Consider the following 21,105-nt stretch of genomic DNA (forward strand, 5'->3'; position numbering starts at 1 on the left):
GTACGATTAATTCATACAAAGTTTAATTCTCATCAACCATGAGGTTTTTTCTATACTCTTGTCTAATCTCCTCACTATAAAAATATTGGGTTCGGCAGCTCCCTCCCTAGGGGAATCTGGGTTACTAGCCTCTTATATATCCTTCAAAGGATATAACAGTTCCACTTACACACTGCTAATAAATGTTTAACAGCCAACTTTCCAGAAAATACAAACAAACAAAAAGCCTGACTGGTAGTGTTTGCAGATTTCTGTGGTGTAAATACTACCACCATGGCTGACTGCAAGGTGCCAAGGTAAAGTCACCAACCACAAAGTTGGGAAGAAATGTGTACCACTGGCTCTCCCAAGCCGATGTGAGCCAACTTCAGAATACCACTGTTACCTGAAAGTATGCATTTATATGTGCATGTACACATATTATATATGGTATTAAGCATGTCATATGTAACACTGTATACCCTTTTAGAGATTTTTCCACTAAAAAAAAATACTGGGTTTAATTCTTCTTCCAGATAATGTAAAGCAAGCACTACCACAGTGCTGAAAGGTATGCAGCAGAATGTCAAGGAACACAGGCTCTGGAGCTGAACCTGCCGTCTTTCAGACTGACTCTGCCTCTTACTAGCTATGTGACCCTGAGCAAGTCATTTCACTTTCTCAGCCTCAGTTCCTTCATCTATAAAATGAGGAAAGTAATACATATGGTATAAGGTATTTTGAGAACTAAGCGAAGTAGTATACATGCAAGTAACTCAATAAATGGTTTATGTTATTATTCTAAAACTAAATGTCATAGTTGTGCCTAAACTTAAGAATACTGGATAGCTTTATTAAAAGTGAAAACTGAGATCTGTGGCTCCAAAATTTAACTGACCAGGTTATTTCAGTGACCTCCTAAGCACTAACCTGACAATCAAGAGACCCAAGGTTCTAACTGAAGCTCTACCACCATACGATCTTGGAGAGCATTACAAAAGAAGAACAAAACAACACATGAATGGGGGAAAAAATCTGACTAGGATGTCATTAAGGAGCCACCATACCAGGAAGAAAGGAGTATAAGTTGAAAATAATGACTGGGAAATCAAAACCATTTCACAATTATACCTCAAAGAACTTAATTAAGACTCTTCCACAAACCAGTTACATCTGTAAAATTTTTCAATGACATTGGAAAATACTTTATCCAACACAATTTTTAAAATATTCTATTACCATTTGTGTCTTAATGGGCTATAATTGGAACTACCAAATCCTTTATACCAGTGCTCCATAATACGATTATTTTCTATTGCACTGCTAGCTAATTTAACCTTTGGAGCCTTAATTTTTTTCTTTATTCATGAGGCAAAAATTTTTAGTCCACAGAACCGTTCAGCTTGGTTGCCCATATGATGAGAGCCTGCCAATAACATGGGGGAAACACACATAGCAAAAGGCTTTACTAATTTAGATTTGATACATCTACAATATCACAGCTGGAATTGCTGACCAGGAGCCAAAATAGTCAAAGTCACAGACAAGCATGAAGTTCCCGTCTGCCTCTGCATCTTATCCTCACTGACAGATTTGGTGGGGGGGGGGCGGATTTACCCTCTCTCAGAAAGGAGCCCTGGGACCTGATAGGCCTGTTCGTGAGACAGATGTACACACATAACTTTGTGATCTGACTGTTACCTGCACATGTCTATTGTCCTTCTTGTTTGATTTGTACTCTATTCTAGTCCATACATTAACCCAAACACCTTTCAGCAAACTGAACATAATCTATGAGGCCCCCCAGTCTTCTCCAGAGTAAATCAGAATCATAATGTCTTCTACCAGTGCTGGGTTTGGGTTCAGAGGCTATGTAAAGAAAATGGGCAAAACAGCTAGAGCTTGAAGCTTCTCAGCTGAATGATCAGCACCCAATACCACATAGCATTTATCACAACTGTAACTGGGCATTTGTTTAATGTCTACTTAAGCTCAAAGACAGCAAGAATCATATCTGTCTTATTCATCCATGGATTCCCATAGAAGGTCACCAGTATGTGTCAGGCACTGTACTAGGTACTGCAGATGCAGCAGTTAATAAAACAGACAAAAATCCTGGCTCTCTTGGAGCTTAACTTCCAGCAGTCACTCACTGATTTCTAAAATGAGATGTTAGAGTCAGGGCCCTGAGAAATATCTGCAGATGTCTGTCAATTTGATTAAGTAATATCATTTTTCATCAGAATTTCTCAAACAGAGAGTTTGAGAATTTTGAAAAGTTACTAGTTTCAACCTTTAAGCATATATTTTTTCAAATTTATTTTCATGAAATTTCCAGAGTAGGAAAATCTATAGAGACAGAAAGTAGATAAGTGGTTGCCTAGGGAGAGGCACTGGGAGGAAATGGGGAGTGGCTGCTAGTTGGGTACAGGATCTCTTTTTAGGGTGATGAAAATGTTCTAAAATTGACTATGGTGATGGTTACACAACTCTGGGAATGTACTACTGAGAACCACTGAATTGTATATTTGAAATGGGTGGATTGTGTGATATATGAATTATATCTCAATAAAACTGTTATATTAAAAAAATGGAAAGGAATTTGTAGGGATAAGGAAGAACATTCTAACCTAACGGCCTCCATTTCCTTTGGAGGGTTTTGTGGGTTGGAAGGAAGACCTGAGGAACAAAATAAGGCCAATGAGAAAGAGAGCTAAGGAAACACTGAGGACACAGCTACAGTGAGAAAGAATGACTCCATGGGGACTACCTCTATAGGCAATCTTCCTGTAGGAACAGAAGGTCATGGGTGTACTACTTACTCCAAGAGTAGGGCTGGCAGGGCAGGTACAACAGAAAGACAAGGGGCAAGAGGTTTGCCTGGAAATCTCTGGTAAACACAGTAAGTTTGCTGTAGTATTTTTTTAATTCAGCCTTTTGTCTATGTATGACTTATTTTCTCATTTTCCTTAAGAGCAGGTGCAATGGGTCAGATTCTATCTCCTGCGTCTCTGATGTAGTGCTATATACATGCTGTTCACAATAAAAAAACTTAAAACATGAATTAATAACTCAGACTTCATAAATAAAGTGAACATTTACTGAACATTTACTATAAGCCTAGGCATTATATTAGGTGCTTTACACTCATTTTCTTGAATTCTAATAGTTCCATGAGGTAAGTAGTATTATCCCTGTGCTACACAGGAGAAAAAGGAGACTAAGAATGTTGAGTAATTTGCCCAAGGTCACAAGGCCAGTAAAGCATGAGGCCAAGATTCTAGAACAGGTCTGTCAGACCCCCTCAATGCCTAAGCTTTAATCCACTGGACTGTCTTTTGACCATCAAAAAAGGACTTTCACACTGACTCTAGTCTTAGAAGGGTTTTTATTAATAATCAAATTATTTTAAATTGGTAATTCATGGTAATTAATAACTATATATCTTTAATTTGGCAACATTTGCACTGAAATACAGGGTTATCTTTTAACTTAATCCCTCTCTACGTGAAACCAAGGTAAAATTTTCAAAATTAAATACTATCTTTTTGACCTTTCCTATTGCTTAGATTTTATATTTACAGGAGCTTACTATACAGAGATTATACCAAAAGCAATAAGAAAAGAGTTTATATCAACACTGAGTGAGGAAGGAAAATATGTTGCACTGAACTAATTTAAAACCTACCATTTTGCACAGGAGATGTGTCTGACTGAGGAGCTTTCTCTTGATTCTCCTGCTCTTCATCCGTTGACTCTTAAAAAAAAAGAAAGAAAGAAAATAGTGAGAAATAACAGAAGGCCAGAGCAACAGTTTGAAAGAGTACTTATAAAAACCATAAACTAAAACTATTTTCTAATAGAAGCCAGCTTTAATTTTGTAATTAATATCCTCATTTTCTCCATAGGACTTCACTTTCCAATATATAATGTACCTTATAATTTGCTTATTTGTTTATCGTATGTCTCACTTCACTCAAATGTAAGCTCCAAAAGATCAGGAATTTTTAAATTTATTTTGTCTCCTTTGTTCACTGCTGTATCCTCAGTGCCTAGCAAAGGACCTGGCATACAGAACACCCTTGAGCATTTGTTAAGTGAATGAACGAACAAACCAAAATGAGCTGAGCTGATCCTTACAATGTTCAGATTAGTGTGCCTCAGAAATAAAGTGCATGCTTTTGAGAATTTAAAACAAAAGGGAAGCTAGAATACAATGTAATTCAATGGACTAGGCAAAGCTTTTCTCTGTGCTAGGCTGAGGAACTCAAACAGTACTGGACCTTGGGACTTCAACAAGTCTTAGATGTATTTCATCCACATTTATTACAGTATATATTTCTTAAATGACTCATTTAAAAATTAATCATAATACTATTATTATGCTGAATAATTAACCAAAATTCTTTAATATTATCAAATAAGTAGTCAGTATTCTCATTTTCCCTATTGTCCTAAATATTTTAAATGTGTCTGTTTCAATCAGGACACAAATAAAGTCCATACAGAGCAATGGCAGATACATTTCTTAAATTTCTTTTGATCTATAGACTCCTCCTCCTCCTCCTTCTTTTTCCCCCTTCCCCTAGCAATTTTTTTGCCGATGATACCAGTTCAGAGATTTCCAGTCTGGAGTTTGCTGACCACTTCCTCATGATGCTGGCTTCTTCTGGTCCTTATATTTTCTCTAAATTTGTATTGCTATTTCGAGCCAGAAGAGCTTAACCAGATTCAGGTTTGGCTTTTTTGGGAGGAGGAGAGAAGATGACTTCATAGGTACTTCTCACAGGGGGTTCCTAATATACCTAGTTCTCGCTCTTTTTGTGATATGAGCCGCCATGGATGATTATTGCCTAGATCCATTAGTTCATTAGTGGCTGTAAAATGGAGGTATTCTAATTATCATCCTGTCTTTATTAGCCAGAAAACTTCTATAGAGAGAAACCTCCCCTCTTCAACCATTCAGTTACCTTGAGGTAGAGCTCACAAAGGGAAGTCACAATCAACACTTTGTTCTTTTCCTTTATTTTCTAGTTTTCAAAATAATGAATTGTACCCGTGGGACTTCCCTGGCGCTCCAGTGGTTAAGACTCTGTGCTTCCAATGTAGGGAGCATGGGTTCGATCCTGGTCGGGGAACTAAGATCCCACATGCCGTGTGGCCAAAAATTTTTAAAAATTAAAAAAAAAAAAAAGAAAAAAGAATCGTATCCATACCATTCTCCACAGATGACAAATAAGTTTTGCTTTGTTTTTTAGTATCATTATGAACTAACGAATTTAACCACACTTGATGTGTTTCCATCTATTGCTGTTTTACCCTTACTGATGCTTGAATTGTCAAGTGACAAGCTTCTTAAAAAAGAATCTATGAATGATGCCAGGTGTACCATTTAAGGTAACAGATCTACTTTCTGGTTATGACTCAGTGACTCTTCAACATACGTGAACACTCAAGAGGGATGTATGGGCTGCTCTCTATTTAAATAATTTGGCTAGTATGAAGACAGTACACATTTATATTTACTAAATAGTTCTACAGTAAGATTTTCTAATAGGAAAGAAAGTGAAATTATAAAGGCCTGGTTCCTGCTCTAGGGAAGCTAAGAATCTAAGTACAGAGACTATACTAAACTAATACACTTGACAATAATGGAAATAGCAGAGCACAACATTCAGCATGCAGCCAGAGAAAAAGTCATGAGAGACAGAATACTTAAACTGGGTCTTGAAGGAAGAACAGGATTTAGAACAATAAAGGTATGAAGAATGTATTAACGGGAAAGAAAATACAACTCAAAACAGAGAGTGCAAATGAGTGTGGCATATTCATGGGACAGTGAGCAAACTTCTCACTAGAGCAGGACAGGATGAAGCATTTTTTAAATCACCCATATTAGAGTAAGAAAATCTGGACTGTGATCTTGGCTGTCACAGATTGTTATATGACCTGTTCACTTAACCTCCCTCAGTGTCAGCTTTCTCATTTATAAAACTAAGAAGGGAAGACAAGATTACCTTTAATAGCTATTCAGTTCTAAAATTCCAATTCTAAGCACCTAATGTCTTCTATAACTTTATTTTTAAAAAGGCTTTTTTCCCCCCAAACATTCAATCTACCAAAAGATACTCATTCCCAATGAATAACTGAAAATATTTATCATCTTTAGACAAGTAAATCTTACCTTCACTCACCGTTTGCCCCATGGTATCCCTCTCTGGTGTTCTTTCCTACAAGGTGAAAAATCAATTACTACCTCCTTTTAACGTAATACATTTCTGAACGGTGGTATTATTACAAATCAGCTATAATGGGACTACATCAAACTAAAAAGCTTTTGCACAGTGAAGGAAACTATCAACAAAATGAAAAAGCGACCTACTGAATGGTAAAAGATATTTGCAAATAATATATCCAATAAGGGGTTGATATCCAAAATATACAAATATCTCATACAACTCAACATCAAAAAAACAAACAACCCGATTAAAAAATGGGCAGAGGATGTGAACAGACACTTTTCCAAAGAAGATATACAAATGGCCAATAGGCACATGAAAAGATGTTCAACAACACTAGTCATCAGGGAAATGCAAATCAAAACTTCAATGACTTACCACCTCACACCTGTCAGAATGGCTATTATCAAAAAGACAACAGGGGCTTCCCTGGTGACACAGTGGTTGAGAATCTGCCTGCTAATGCAGGGGACATGGGTTCGAGCCCTGGTCTGGGAAGATCCCACATGCCACAGAGCAACTAGGCCCGTGAGCCACAACTACTGAGCCTGCGCATCTGGAGCCTGTGCTCCGCAACAAGAGAGGCCGCGATAGTGAGAGGCTCGCGCACTGCGATGAAGAGTGGCCCCTGCTTGCCACAACTAGAGAAAGCCCTCGCACAGAAACGAAGTCCCAACACGGCCAAAAATAAGTAAATTAATTAATTAAAGGAAAAAAAGACAACAAATAACAAGTCTTGGTGAGGGTGTGGAGAAAAGGGAACCCTCGTGCACTGTTGTTGAGAATGCAAATTGGTGCAGCCACTATGGAAAACAGTACAGAGACTCCTCAAAAAATTAAAAATAGAACTACTGTACGATCGATCCAGCAACCCCACTCCTGGGTATTTATCTAAAGAAAACAAAAACACTAATCAAAAATATATATGCACCCCTACGTTCACTGCAGCATTATTTACAACAGCCAAGATATGGAAGCAACCCAAGCGTCCATAAACAGATGAATGGATAAAGAAGATGTGATATATATACACAATGAAGTATTACTCAGCCATAAAAAATAAAATAAAATCTTGCCATTTGCAAACAACATGGATGGACCTAGAGGGTATTATGCTAAGTGAAGTAAGTCAGACAAAGACAAATACTGTATGATTTCTTATATGTGGAATCTAAAAAACAAATGAACAAACAAAACAAAACAAAAACAGTCATAGATACAGAAAACAAACAGGTGGTTGTCAGAGGGGAAGGGGTTGGGAGGAAGAGAGAAAGGTAAGGGAGATTAAGAGGTACAAACTTTCAGTTGCAAAAAATGAGTCACAGGTATGAAATGTACAGTGTGGGGAATACAGTCAATAATTATGTAATATCTTTGTATGGTAACAGATCATGATTGTAACTAGACTTATCGTGGTAATCATTTTGAAATGTACAGAAATATGGAATCACTATGTTGTGTAACAGGAACTAACATAGTGTTGTAGGTCAATTACACTTTAAAAACAAAGAAAGAAACAAACTCATAGAAAAAAAGATCAGATTTAATTATCAGATCAGATAAATAAATAAATAATTATCTAACAAAGCAGGATAAAATACAGGCTCTTTGGGAAGTTAGGAGGTACTGTGAACTGGGAATATAAAAGCCTTCTCAGAGGAAATGGTAGGTAAACTGGTACTTTAAAGGCGAGCATTTCAATGAGCAGAGAGGACTGAGAGAGGAATTTCAGGCTGAAGGTACAAAATGAGTGGACACTAAAGAAGAGCCTGCCTCCTCTACTTGATTATGAAATGCTGGAGTTGCTCAGGTTCCTTCTGGGCTCTCATCTCCCTCTATAGTCTCTCAGGAGCCACCCATACACAGACGACTTGCAAAGCATTATCTTTCCTTCCCAGACTTCTCCTCTGAAAGTCAGATTGAAATAATTAAATGGATTGGCTATTTGATACCACTGGGAAGATGCTGTCAATTAAGGACTATAGCCTAGCAGCAAAAGAAAAAGTGAAATATACAGAGAGTGCTGAATCGAAGCAGAAAGTAAAGGGAGATGAGCTGTAATCCAGGTAGGGAACAAAGGCACTTAACCAACTCTAGTCAGAAAGTAAAAAGCTGTGAATTACATTAAAGTAAGTCCCATTACTACACAAAGGGATTCAGTTCAAAAAACTGAGGGATGGGTCACACATAGAAGATATACCCAGGTTCCTATGTCCTTCTCTAAAATCTCTAACCCATAACTGAGTTCTGAATCTCAACTGGTATCAATTCCTCCCATTAGTGGAGTAAGTGATTTTGTAAATCCTAGAAGGTGAAAATATATGTTTAGAAATAATTAAAACCAAATCTTTTTTTATCTTTTTTTAAATTGAAGTATAGTTGATTTACAATGTTGTGTTAGTTTCTGCTCTACGGCAAAGTGACTCAATTATACACATATATACATTCTTTTTTATACTCTTTTCCTGAAGACCTAAATAAAGAAATCCATGTACCATGTTCACAAGTTGGAAGATTTCTTGGATAGGGATAAAAATGCACTAATCACAAGAGAAACTGGATTTAACCATGATTAAATTTTCTGTTTATCCAAAGGTACTGTTTAATCAAGATGGAGTAGTATTGGCATCAGGACAGACATATAGATCAATAGAACAGAACAGAGAGTCCTGAAAGGTCCACCTATATATGGTCAATAGATTTTCAACAAAGTGCCCAGGTAATTCAGTGGAGAAAGGATGGTTTTGGTTTTTTGCTTATTTTTTCAACAAATGGTGCTGGAACATATCTACATACCAAAAAAAAAAAAAAAAAAAAAAAAAACCTGCAATGAGGTACCACCTCACACATGTTTGTGTGCATGCCTTATCTCCCCTACTAGATAAGCTTTTGGGGGCAGTATCATGTCTGGTTCACCTTTGTATTCTGCAGTGTCTATCCACCATGTCTATCACATAGTAGGGCCCCCAAAATGTTTGCTAAATGAGTAAATCTGTTGTGCTACAGTATACTTATACCTAAACCATATAGTCCCAGAACATTGTGGTTTTTTAAAATAATTTTGGTGAGGTTTTCTTTTGGCTGTCATTGTTCTCCATTCTTTCCTGCAATGTCTACTCTGCTGTCTTAGTTTACCCACAAATCTAGATCAGTGGGCCAAGGAGAAAGTTCTGTGAGATATGAGATAGTCCCCCACTCCCCACACCTCCCTCCTTCCCAACATCTGATACACCTTCATTTTTCTTACTCTGAATTTGATTTCTAGGATGTTTGAAGTCTCAAAAAGACAGGCCCCAGTACAAATGTGTTATTATTACAGGTATTTTTCCAGGGAGAAGAACAAGTAGATATACTATGCTGTACGAGAATTCAGTTTACAAATTGCAACTACATAGCAGTTTGAACTAAAACATGCGTTTTAAACCAATATTCACAAAAAAGGGAAAAGACACAGTCCCTACACACAAAATAATTTAACTGCAAAAATATTTCATTATATCCCCTTGAGCATAATCAATAGTATAAGAAGTTTCAAGGCTAAAAGAGGTTTACATATACGTCTGCTGGTAGTTTTAAAGAAAAGGTTGAAAGAAGTGACTAAAGTTATACACACACATAATTCACCACAGACTATTAATGAAATAACACAGGTAGAACTTTTTTTCTTTTTTAGTCTATCTTGTTATAAAGACACTGTTTTCAAATTTGAAAAACAAACAAAAAAGTTCTTCTTTATTGCTCAGTCAATATGCAAGAGAATGATAGAGAAGTCTAAATTAACTGCATAAAACAACACCTTTAAGTTTTTCATTTTGACTTGAAAATAGTTTATTACTTTCATTTCAAGAAGTACTTCACATTTATACCTAAATGCAAAAGCACTTGATTTAAATTGAAATATATTATAGCTATACGTTTTCCTTTGACAAAGAGAAGCTGGCTCTTCTAACTAAAAATTTGCTCCTGGTAAGATGATTATCTTAACAGGTTTACAAAGTGTATACAGTTGGCTCTCAGTATCCATGGATGCAGAACCCACGGATACAGAGGGCCGATTGTGCTAAGCCATTTTATATAAGGGACTTGAGCACCCATAGGTTTTGGTATCCGAGGGGGTCCTGGAACCAATACCCCACAGATACAGAGGGACAACTGTAGGATACCCATCGCACAGCTATACATAACTTGTTGAATTGGACATGATTCATCACTTTAAGATTTCACAAGCATCTACTCTATTTACTTAGTATTCAAATTTCCCCATTTTCTTAAAAAAAAAAAAATTTCCCCATTTTCTGATATATTTATAAATGTAATCAGAAAAAATCTAAATTCTAATGTTGTAATTACTTTTAATAATAAGATTCCGGGCTTCCCTGGTGGCGCAGTGGTTAAGAATCTGCCTGCCAGTGCAGGGCACACAGGTTCGAGCCCTGGTCTGGGAAGATCCCACATGCCACGGCGCAACTAAGCCCGTGAGCCACAACTACTGAGCCTGCGCGTCTGGAGCTTGTGCTCCGCAACGGGAGAGGCCGCGACAGTAAGAGGCCCGCGCACCGCGATGAAGAGTGGCCCCCGCTCGCCACAACTGGAGAAAGCCCTCGCACAGAAACGAAGACCCAACACAGCCAAAAATAAATTAATTAATTAATTTTTTTTAAAAAAAGGAAACATTTAAAAAAAAAAAATAATAATAATAATAATAAGATTCCATCTCTGAATTGTGAATAGTCAATATTAAGAATGAACATTTTTAGGGACTTCCCTGGTGGTCCAGTGGTTAAAACTCTGCGCTCCCAATGCAGGAGACCCAGGTTCGATCCCTGGTCAGGGAACTAGATCCTACACGCTGCAACTAAAAAATCCTGCACACCGCAACTAAGACCCAGTACAGCCAAATAAATAAATAAATATTTTTTTTAAAAGAATGAACATTTTTAGTAGTGCGAATGTATCAAATCAAGCCTTCTGGAGGAGCAACTTTAATTATGCTTTAGTAAAGTCTACCCCCAACGACTTAGAAATTAATCTTTTTCTGTGTTAAAGCAAACCCAAGAAGAAAACAACTATTTTCAAGAATTTTTAATTTATCTAAAAAGTTATAGTCTCCAGGGCTTCCCTGGTGGCTCAGTGGTTAAGAATCTGCCTGCCAATGCAGGGGACACGGGTTCGAGCCCTGGCCCAGAAAGATCCCACATGCCGCGGAGCAACTAAGCCCATGCACCACAACTACTGAGCCTGCACTCTAGAGCCCGCATGCCACAACTACTGAGCCCGCGTGCCACAACTACTGAAGCCCGCGCGCCTAGAGCCCATGCTCTGCAACAAGAGAAACCACTGCAATAAGAAGCCCGCGCACCTCAAGGAAGAGTAGCCGCCGCTCACCGCAACCAGAGAAACCCCGCGCACAGCAATGAAGACCCAACGCAGCCAAATAAATAAATAAATAATAGTCTCCAAGTTAAATAATTAATCCCTTACAATTTTAAAACAATATATGTGAATGCTATGCATTTAGTTAAGAAGTGAGTCATTCAGAAAACAGATAAATGAAAAACAAGTCAAGGGTTGCCAAAATCCCAGTTTATAGTTGTAAATTCCTAAGGTTTTTTTTTTTTTTTTTTTTTTAATTCCTAAGGTTTTAAAGCACAGCCACAGGCTAATTGCCCAAAGACCTGTTGCCCACCGACATTTGCAGAGGACTGAAGTTAATAGCAGGGCATGTCAATTTACCACAGGCAGCTCTCAGTGCGACATTTTGACAAAAGAACTGGGTCAGGTTACAGCCCATTCCTATTATCACAGCAGTCTAGATTTATGGTTTCTAACACTGGCCCTACAAGAAATAATGGAAATGATGACAACAACAATCCCTGCTAGACAACAGATTACAGAAAAGCATGCAATAAACCACAATCTGAAGTGACCAGAAAACTAAACATCCCTGACAATGCTTAAAACATGAGGCAGGTGTCAGTAAATTACCCATTTAAACATTTCTACAACCTCTCAAAACCTCAGCACAAAAAATCTCAAATCAGAGTTTCTAATCTAAAGCCAAGCAATATACAAAGGTATTTAAATTACTGAGTATTATAGTTTAATTCTTTTAGTAACCATCAAAGACAATGTAGTTCATTTGAACAGATTTATGAAACTCTACCAAATTAATAAAAAATAAAGAGAATAATGAACATTACTTTTCAAATAACTTTAAAGTATACTGGAAAACACTCCAAATAATACTTAACATCTTTCAAAAGAAAAAAAAAAGGCAGTTTCACAGCAAAGGGCACAAGTTTATAACTGTATTCAGAGAGGCAAGAGAACTGCAGAAAATAAACACGTGATTCATTCACTGCTTAATTTAAAACTAAAAGAAGTTTGTCAATACATTTGCTTAAAAGACTATGTCAAGGCTACAAGGTACATACCAAGCAAACGGAGCTGTTTGTCTGGAATTCAACACCAGTTAATCCTTATGAGAAACAGAGGTCGAGAAAAATCAAATATGTATTCTAAACCCAAAAAGCGAAGAGAGTTCCACCAACTTTCCCCTGAGAAAAGAAAGCATCCTCAAGATATGCCCTAAAATTGCAATATATCTGCCCCTCCTGAAGTTTACAATGGCATGTTACCACAAAAGGTGGGTACTCTCTTTCCGCTCTTACAACAATTTGCTCCTATAAACTTAGGAAGGGGCGGAGCCACAGCCATAAACACAGGTCACAAGTAGTAGGTAGTCAAATGCTCTCTACCTTCAAATGTTTCCCAGCTCATTACTCATACAAAGCTTATCTTTTTTTTCTTTTTAACTCCTTGGTTAAATAATGAATTCACCTAGTCTATGTCAGATGAGTATGAAATTCAGTTGAACAGCACCATGATATAAACTGCTTATAGGAGCCTCAAATCTTTCACTGTTAACACTGTAAGATATTCTCATTTCTTATGCTAAAACCTTTCCATCACATGCCTAAAAAATGAAAGTAAGAGAAAGGTTTAGGGATATATGTTTAGTAGAAATCACTTAGCATAAAAATCACAAGTAGTATTATTTCTAAGGTAGCCAAGGTTTACTTATTAGACAACGTAAAGACAAAATAAGCAAAAATGCCTTACTCATGAAAACCAAACAACATATGCATATTTCAAATCATAGATGGTTTCTGAAATTTTCTAAAGTTATCCTGCTTTAAGAATGGTCATCTCTGCTATCTTTTAAAAAATGAGATGTTATCGCTACAGTAAAGTCATTTCTACTCTTAGAGTAACCAAAGCTCAAATTAGTTAGAGTCTGGAAAACTTATCACTAAATTATACCAACCTATTTTAGTCTAAGAGCAGTGGTTTCTCTTATTTATTTCCCCAAGACGAAAGGACTATAAAGATTAAGACTCCAAGACGGGACTTCCCTGGTGGCGCAGTGGTTAAGAATCTGCCTGCCAATGCAGCGGACACGGGTTCGAGCCCTGGTCCGGGAAGATCCCACATGCCGCGGAGCAACCAAGCCCATAAGCCACAACTACTGAGCCCACGCGCCATAACTACTGGAGCCTGCGCGCCCTAGAGCCCGTGCTCCGCAACAAGAGAAGCCACCGCAATGAGAAACCCCCGGCAACTAGAGAAAGCCCGCGCGCAGCACCTAAGACCCAACACAGCCAAAAACAAAAAAAGACTCCAAGCCAAGGAAGGGTAAACTTTTTCTTTCAAAATGACCAACATTTGCCATTTTCAAAATTTCCACGTCTTTGGTTCCTGAAATCATCAATCACTTCAAATTCTAAGATATTATGTAGTAATTTTCAGACACTAATAATGTTCCTTAAATTCTTAGGGGCACTTGATTTGCTCACTCCAAACTACAAAATATCTGGCAATGGCAGACCAATATTCATACCATAGCCTCATGGCTCTAACGTTGATGGCTAGCAGAGTTCACTTTGTTCATATCTTATATATCCTAAAACCCAGGAATATTACTAGGAGGAGACAATGAGACTCCCAGGGAGGTGACCTAATAGAGAACATGACCTCAGATTTCCATTCACAACTGGAATGAAAATTGACCTGGCCTAAAGGGAAAAAAAGCAGCAGAGTAACCCGGCAAAAAAAAAAAACTAGAGGTGACTAATAACTCAAATAGCAGAGGATCCTTTGCATCCTCCAGTGTTCCAGTTACCAAAGTTCCAACAGTCATTTCTAGTAACCCAAACAGAGGGGCAGTAAAATATTCAAGTGAAGTTTTCCTCCTCCCTCCCTCTCTCCCCACCCTGCAAGAGCTCAAACTAAAATTGGGATTTGGATTTTCCTTAAGTGGAAAAAGGGGCTACATCATTTTCATTCAAAAAATTTGGCATTTACTCAGCCTTCTCAAGGCACTTTACTATCATCAATTATTTCTCAGTGAGAGAGTGCAGGATTACCCTGACCATTTCACTGATGCGGAAACAGACACCAACAGCAAAGGGAACAGGGGCAGGAAGAGGGGCGATAGGAAGCATCTGGGAGGAACAGGCAGGCAGCTAAAAAGGAACAAACCCAAAAGAAAATGAGAGTCACATCTGGCTTATAGCTGACCATCATAACCCTTGTTATTTTTTAGCTCAGAGAGATTTCTGAAACGTTCTGAAAAAAGAAAGTGCTCTAAATTATCAGTTCATATCTTGTTACAGCCTAAACTTCTTGGTCATAGAAGTAAAGTTACTTAGCATTAAAAACTACCCACTATCCAGAGCCCATACTGATTTCAATTTATACCAGTAATTCATTTTCTCTCTCAAACCTAACCAGTATGTTACCTGTTTGACCCAGAAAACAATCTCTCATAAAAATATATCTTTATATCAACATAATCATAACAAAAGAGGCACAAAGTTAATATTACATAAGTCAGAAATAATTCACAGTTACAGTCAAATTTTGTTTCGAGAATTGTGACCAAAACATTGACTCCCTGAATTTGCCATTGAAATAAGAGGACTACTTGTTCTACATTTGTATTGATTTTAACTACAACCTTGAAATTTTCAGGAATAAACTACTAATGGGAAGCCTTAAACACCCCCAGAAACCAGCACACATAGCAGTAGGTTGAACTGAACCCCATACTACAGGCAGCACAGATAGTTAATAAAAATGTGCTGACTGAAGCATAAATCAAAAAGACTGACCAACTGCCTCATGAGAAAAACCACCTCTTTAAGACTGACTCCGGGGCTTCCCTGGTGGCGCAGTGGTTAAGAATCCGCCTGCCAATGCAGGGGACACGGGTTCCAGCCCTGGGCCGGGAAGATCCCGCATGCCGTGGAGCAACTAAGCCCGTGCGCCACAACTACTGAGCCTGCGCTCTAGAGCCTGCGAGCCACAACTACTGAAGCCCGCGAGCCACAACTACTGAAGCCAACGCGCCTAGAGCCCGTGCTCCACAACAAGAGAAGCTACCGCAATGAGAAGCCCGCGCACCTCAACAAAGAGTAGCCCCCGCTTGCTGCAAATAGAGAAAGCCTGTGCACAGCAAGGAAGACCCAACGCGGCCAAAAATAAATAAATAAAATAAATTAAAAATAAAAAATTCTATCCGACTGTTTTGAAGAATATGGATAAAGACATAGCCAAACAAATACAAGGCATCAGGTGAGAACTCAAACTTTTCTCAAAATCCCAATTGGACTCAATTCCAAAAGCTATTTTCACATTCCTGCCATTAAATATACAAAACCACAAACATAGTGAAAGAACATTCATCCTTGGAAATACATTATTTAACGCGTAATTTAAAAAAAGAATGGCAAGAAAGGCAAAACTGTCATTACTGAAGAACATTTCCAAGCACTGTTATTGAGAAAAATTAAATATGAGTCTATGAACTATTGTTATAATACAGTTGCTTGTCATAGGAAGTTGTACTCCATAAATGTTATACATCTTATAATACTCTTTCCCCAAAATAGAAATATGAATAGCTCTGGGAGCATTAAAAATGCAGCAGGGCTTCCCTGGTGGCGCAGTGGTTGAGAGTCTGCCTGCCAATGCAGGGGACACGGGTTCGAGCCCTGGTCTGGGAAGATCCCACGTGCCGCGGAGCAGCTGGGCCCGTGAGCCACAACTACTGAGCCTGCGCGTCTGGAGCCTGTGCTCCGCAAGGAGAGGCCGCGATAGTGAGAGGCCTGCGCACCGCGATGAAGAGTGGTCCCCGCTTGCCACAACTAGAGAAAGCCCTCGCACAGAAACGAAGACCCAACACAGCCATAAATAAATTTAAAAAAAAACAAATACTTAAAAAAAAAAGTAAAAGTCTAAAAAAAAAAAAAAATGCAGCAGCATCTGCAGTTGTTTTCCGGAAGAAAACCAGCTCCAATAATTTCGCAAATCATATGATCAGAAAGAAGTATTCACTTTCCCTGCCTCAGTTTTCCCCTCCAAACCGACCCATTCATTTCTAGAGATGTCTGTCCTAAAGTCACCCTATAGGTACGTCATAAATGTTAATCTTCTAATTCTTCAAAGAAGAGGCTAACACCAAATTGTAATCACACTTTATAATGAACGACAAACGTATTAAAACCTTTTTTTAAAAAAATCAAGACCTTAAACGGGAACCTGTAACTAAATACCTGTGCTGCCCTAACATTTGGGGTGGGGGGGCGAGGGGAAGGCGGCGCGAATTTTCAGCTCAGCCCTCAAAGCAACGTATAACCTCAAGACGCAAAATCTATTAAATTCGCCTACTCGCTCTCCCCCTGGCGATTCACACTAGCGTGTAGCACAACCAACATCCAGGTGGAAAAAGCGAGAACGGTATCTCAAAGTGAAGGCAACAGTGGTCCTTTGACCCAGTCATGCCGCGAGAGCACGGCGGCCGCCTCTCCGCTCCTGGGGAGAGCTGGAGCCCGGCTCTCCGGCCCCCACTCCCACCCGCACCCCACCCCCAGGGCGGGCCACGCCTTCCCGCCCCGCTTCTTCCCCGAGGGCGAGCCACCGGCGCTGCTCCCCACCCAACCGCCTGGAGCCCCGGGCCGCAAGTCCAACGGACACCTGGCACCGGGACCCGAGCCCGCGCTCGGCCACAGGCGCATCCTTCCGCACTGACGTTTACCTCCCAAACTCCAAAAGTTATCTCACAAGTCCCCGGAAGGCTCCCGGGCGAGTTTCAGCCCAGACCACGCAAAATCATCCCTACTCCTCAGCCCCGCCGCCCACCCGCGCTGTCCCGGGACCCCAGCTCGGCCCCATCCACGGCCGGAGGATGCTCTGGAGGGTGCTGTCCGTGATTCGGATCAGGGGACGACTGGGGAAGAGAGGCCCGGCGCCCGAACGCCGCTGGCGGGATGGGCCGGTGTCCGGCGACCGGGCCCCGGGTGAGTGTGAGGGGCGTCGCGGAGAGCGCTACGTGGGGCAGGGGAGCCCCGGCCTTGGGGGTGAGGCCGCCAAGGGGCAAGGGAGCTCTGCCCTAGAGGGTGAGGCCGCCGAGAGTGGGTGACCGGAGTGCCGGGCCGAGCTGGGGCCGGACCCCGCGGGGCGGTGAGGGGGCGTTCCTCGCGGGGGACGCGCCGCCGAGGACTCCCACCCGCCCGCGGACAACGACCAGAGCCCAGACGCCACAGCTGCGCCTCTCTGGTACTCACGGGGCCTGGAGTCGCCACGCACCTCGAGTCTCGTCGGTGAAAAGAGCGAAATTCTGTCACACTGGTCCAGCGAGCCGGTACCGGTCTTCACACCGCCGCCGCCATGTTTGAGAAGCCGCGCGCGGAGCCGCGCATGCCCCGCAACCGCCACCGCTGCCCCGCCCCCCGCCCCGCTGCCCGCGTGCCCTGGGGTTGCCGCAAGCTTGCCCTCTGACCGCGGCCGCGTGCGGGGCCAGAGCCCGGGGCTCAGACGGAAGCCCGCGCGGGCGGTGGCGAGCGATGAGACTCTGCGACTCGGGGAAAGCCCTTGGCAGTTTTCCCTCATCCTCCCCCCGCCCCAATCTGCCCTCCCGCCAAAAAAAAAAAAAAAAAAAAAGCCAGTCGCAGCCCATGCACCCAAGACCGTGGTGGACCCCCAGTTGGGAACCCAGGGTCCGCGTCAAGTTTCATCCAAGGGGAACTCGCTTCCCTTGGCCATCGACTTCGACTCTCGGCCACCGCCCACCCTCGCCACGCACCGAAAAGGCAGGCGCTTCCCTAAGAACTAAAGCAAGTTCGATGAGCAAGGAAAAAGCAGCTCGTTAGAGCAGCTTGAGAAAAGCCACTCCTTCGCGGGTTGCAGCATAGTCCTTGAAACAGCTTTTCTTTTTTTCCCATGGGTTTTTGCCACGCATTCCCCTCCAGCTCCACATTCCGGATTTAGTTGTTCCTCTAAACCCTGGTTTGAGCTAACGAGAACTAGATTAACCTGGAGAGTAAAATAATTTGCTTACAGGTTTCAGGGTGCTCGGGAGCGTGCTCGGGAGCGTCTTCGAGAGTGCATTTTAGGGTCTCCTCTGCCCTATCCGCCTTGCCCCGGACCGAGCGGTTGCGCAGGTGGAGGTCGCACCAAGGGGGAGAGGGCGGGCGTAAAAAAAGCTCCAAAAGGAATCTCTCCGCACAAAATGTAGCAAACAGAAATCCAGAGAAAAACTTCCCATTCTTCATTGTTAGGTTGGGTATAGGCAGATTTAAAACTTTTGTTTGAAAAATAATACAACATGCTGTGTTAGCCAAAAGTAAACCATTGGCAGGCCTTCTCTCTCTCTACAACTCTTTTCAAAAGTCGGATGGAGGTTTTGCATCCGTGATCTGCTTAACTTAGTATATAGGACATGAGTATTTTTTAAATCATAACTCGGAAATCGGAACCTAAAATAAAAAAAAACCCCGCGGAATATAGCCATTCTCTACAATGCAGAATAAAATTATTTTCATACGACACAACTTTTGCAATGCTAAACAAGGGCCAAATTATTTTCTATTGTATCTGAACACTGGCGAATGGCACAAGATCAAATTGCTCTAGTTGTTCTTGCATCCTTTAAAAATGAATAAGTAAATGTTAATGCAAAATTCAAGAAAACTTGAAGGCAAAAATAGAAAAACTAGCCCATTGATGTGCAAATATTAAAGAAAGATTTGGTCCATCAGTTGTATAACATATATCACATAGGAGGGAATGTTGAAATGGTCTAAGATGAAGGTTCGAAAATGTTTTTAAGAGCCAGAAAGGTACCCTTAACAGAAAGAAATTAAACAGGTTTAAGTTTAATCTTAGCAAACCCTTAGTATGGGCTACAGCGGGAGGTGGGGGGGGAAAGTCAAATTTTTAATTACTGGCCATTGTCTTTCTAATCCGGATGCAATTGAAATATTTGAAAGTCATCTCTACATTCTATGAAAGATTTGAGTTCTCATTTATGCCTCTTTTACATGTATGGACCCTTTCTTAAGTTGTAGAAATACTACTCTGATTGTAAATTGCCTGTCTCAGGGATGCCTCGTCTACTTCCCATATTTCTTTCCCATATTTTCCATGAAATTACTGAAGCCCTTATTCTAAAAATGTAATTCACATTATCTATATTAGAACATCTTCTCAATGACTCTGTTCACCTACATTTATAGAAGTGTCTCCTTGTTATATTAAATATGAGTTATTGATAATGATAAGAGCTACCATCTATTGAGCACCTACCATGTGCTGAGAATCATGCTAGCCTCTTTAGATACATAATTTTCAATATTCATAATGTTCTTTCACAAAGTTCTTATGAGGTAGGTACCCTTATTCCCATTTTACAGACGAGGAAATTGAATATTACACAGCAAATAAGTGGCAGAATCAGCTTCTGAACATATACTTGAAACTCGCCTAACTATCCCTTCCATCTTTGTCATCAATCATATGCTTTCGTCATAGATTATGTATATAAACATTCAATAAAAATTCTTTTATTTACTTATACCTTGCTTTTTCCCCCTTTGCCAAAATAAACTCAAGACTGCTTTTTAATGATGTTAGCATAGGTCGAAACATCACTGTTTCTTTTACATTACATGGAAGCATCTTGCACACAGTAGGAACTTGGTAAATACCAAGTTGAATGAGTGAATAGATGAATGGATGAATGAATTCCTACTATTATGATGTTTAATTAATTTTGCCTAGATAACATGAAAATGAGGAGACTGGGCTTCCCTGGTGGCACAGTGGTTGGGAATCCGCCTGCCAATGCAGGGGACGCGGGTTCAAGCCCTGATCCGGGAAGATCCCACATGCTGTGGAGCAACTAAGCCTGTGAGCCACAACTACTGAGCCTGCGCTCTAGAGCCTACATGCCGCAACTACTGAGCCTGCGTGCCGCAACTACTGAGCCTGCGTGCTGCAACTACTGAAGCCCATGCACCTAGAGGCCGTGCTCTGCAACAAGAGAAGCCACCGCACCTCACACCAGTTAGAATGGGCATCATCAGAAAATCTACGAGCAACAAATGCTGGAGAGGGTGTAGAGAAAAGGGAACGCTATTGCACTGTTGGTTGGAATGTAAATTGATACAGCCACTATGGAGAACAGTATGGAGGTTCCTTAAAAAACTAAAAATAGAATTACCATATGACCCAGCAATCCCACTACTGGGCATATACCCAGAGAAAACCGTAATTCAAAAAGACACATGCACCCCAATGTTCATTGCAGCACTATTTACAATAGCCAGGTCATGGAAGCAACCTAAATGCCCATCAACAGACGAATGGATAAGAAGATGTGGTACATATATACAATGGGATATTACTCAGCCATAAAAAGGAACGAAATTGGGTCATTTGTAGAGACGTGGATGGATCTAGAGACTGTCATACAGAGTGAAGTAAGTCAGAAAGAGAAAAACAAATATCGTATATTAACACATATATGTGGAACCTAGAAAAATGG

The 21,105-nt window shown here is 40.5% G+C and overlaps 1 protein-coding gene across 10 annotated transcripts in view; it reads right to left on the reverse strand.

The window, feature by feature from the left end:
• Nucleotides 1–17,971, reverse strand: part of SCML2 (Scm polycomb group protein like 2) — a 112,603-nt gene extending 94,632 nt beyond the window's left edge. For 8 of the 10 annotated variants that reach the window (XM_057538156.1, XM_057538158.1, XM_057538153.1 and 5 more), the window contains exons 1-3: nucleotides 17,868–17,971; nucleotides 6,164–6,209; nucleotides 3,668–3,736 (exon numbers count right to left, since the gene is read on the reverse strand). In XM_057538156.1, the coding sequence (XP_057394139.1) occupies nucleotides 3,668–3,736; nucleotides 6,164–6,185 (91 nt within the window). In that variant the 5' untranslated portion in view covers nucleotides 6,186–6,209; nucleotides 17,868–17,971. Of the gene's footprint in view, nucleotides 1–3,667; nucleotides 3,737–6,163; nucleotides 6,210–17,845 lie in introns of all 10 variants that reach the window. The other 2 variants (XM_057538157.1, XM_057538151.1) reach the window with 1 other exon arrangement.
• Between the last annotated feature and the right edge of the window lie 3,134 nt (nucleotides 17,972–21,105).

This window comes from Balaenoptera acutorostrata, chromosome X (assembly GCF_949987535.1).
Source record: "Balaenoptera acutorostrata chromosome X, mBalAcu1.1, whole genome shotgun sequence".
Taxonomy (NCBI): Eukaryota; Metazoa; Chordata; class Mammalia; order Artiodactyla; family Balaenopteridae; genus Balaenoptera; species Balaenoptera acutorostrata.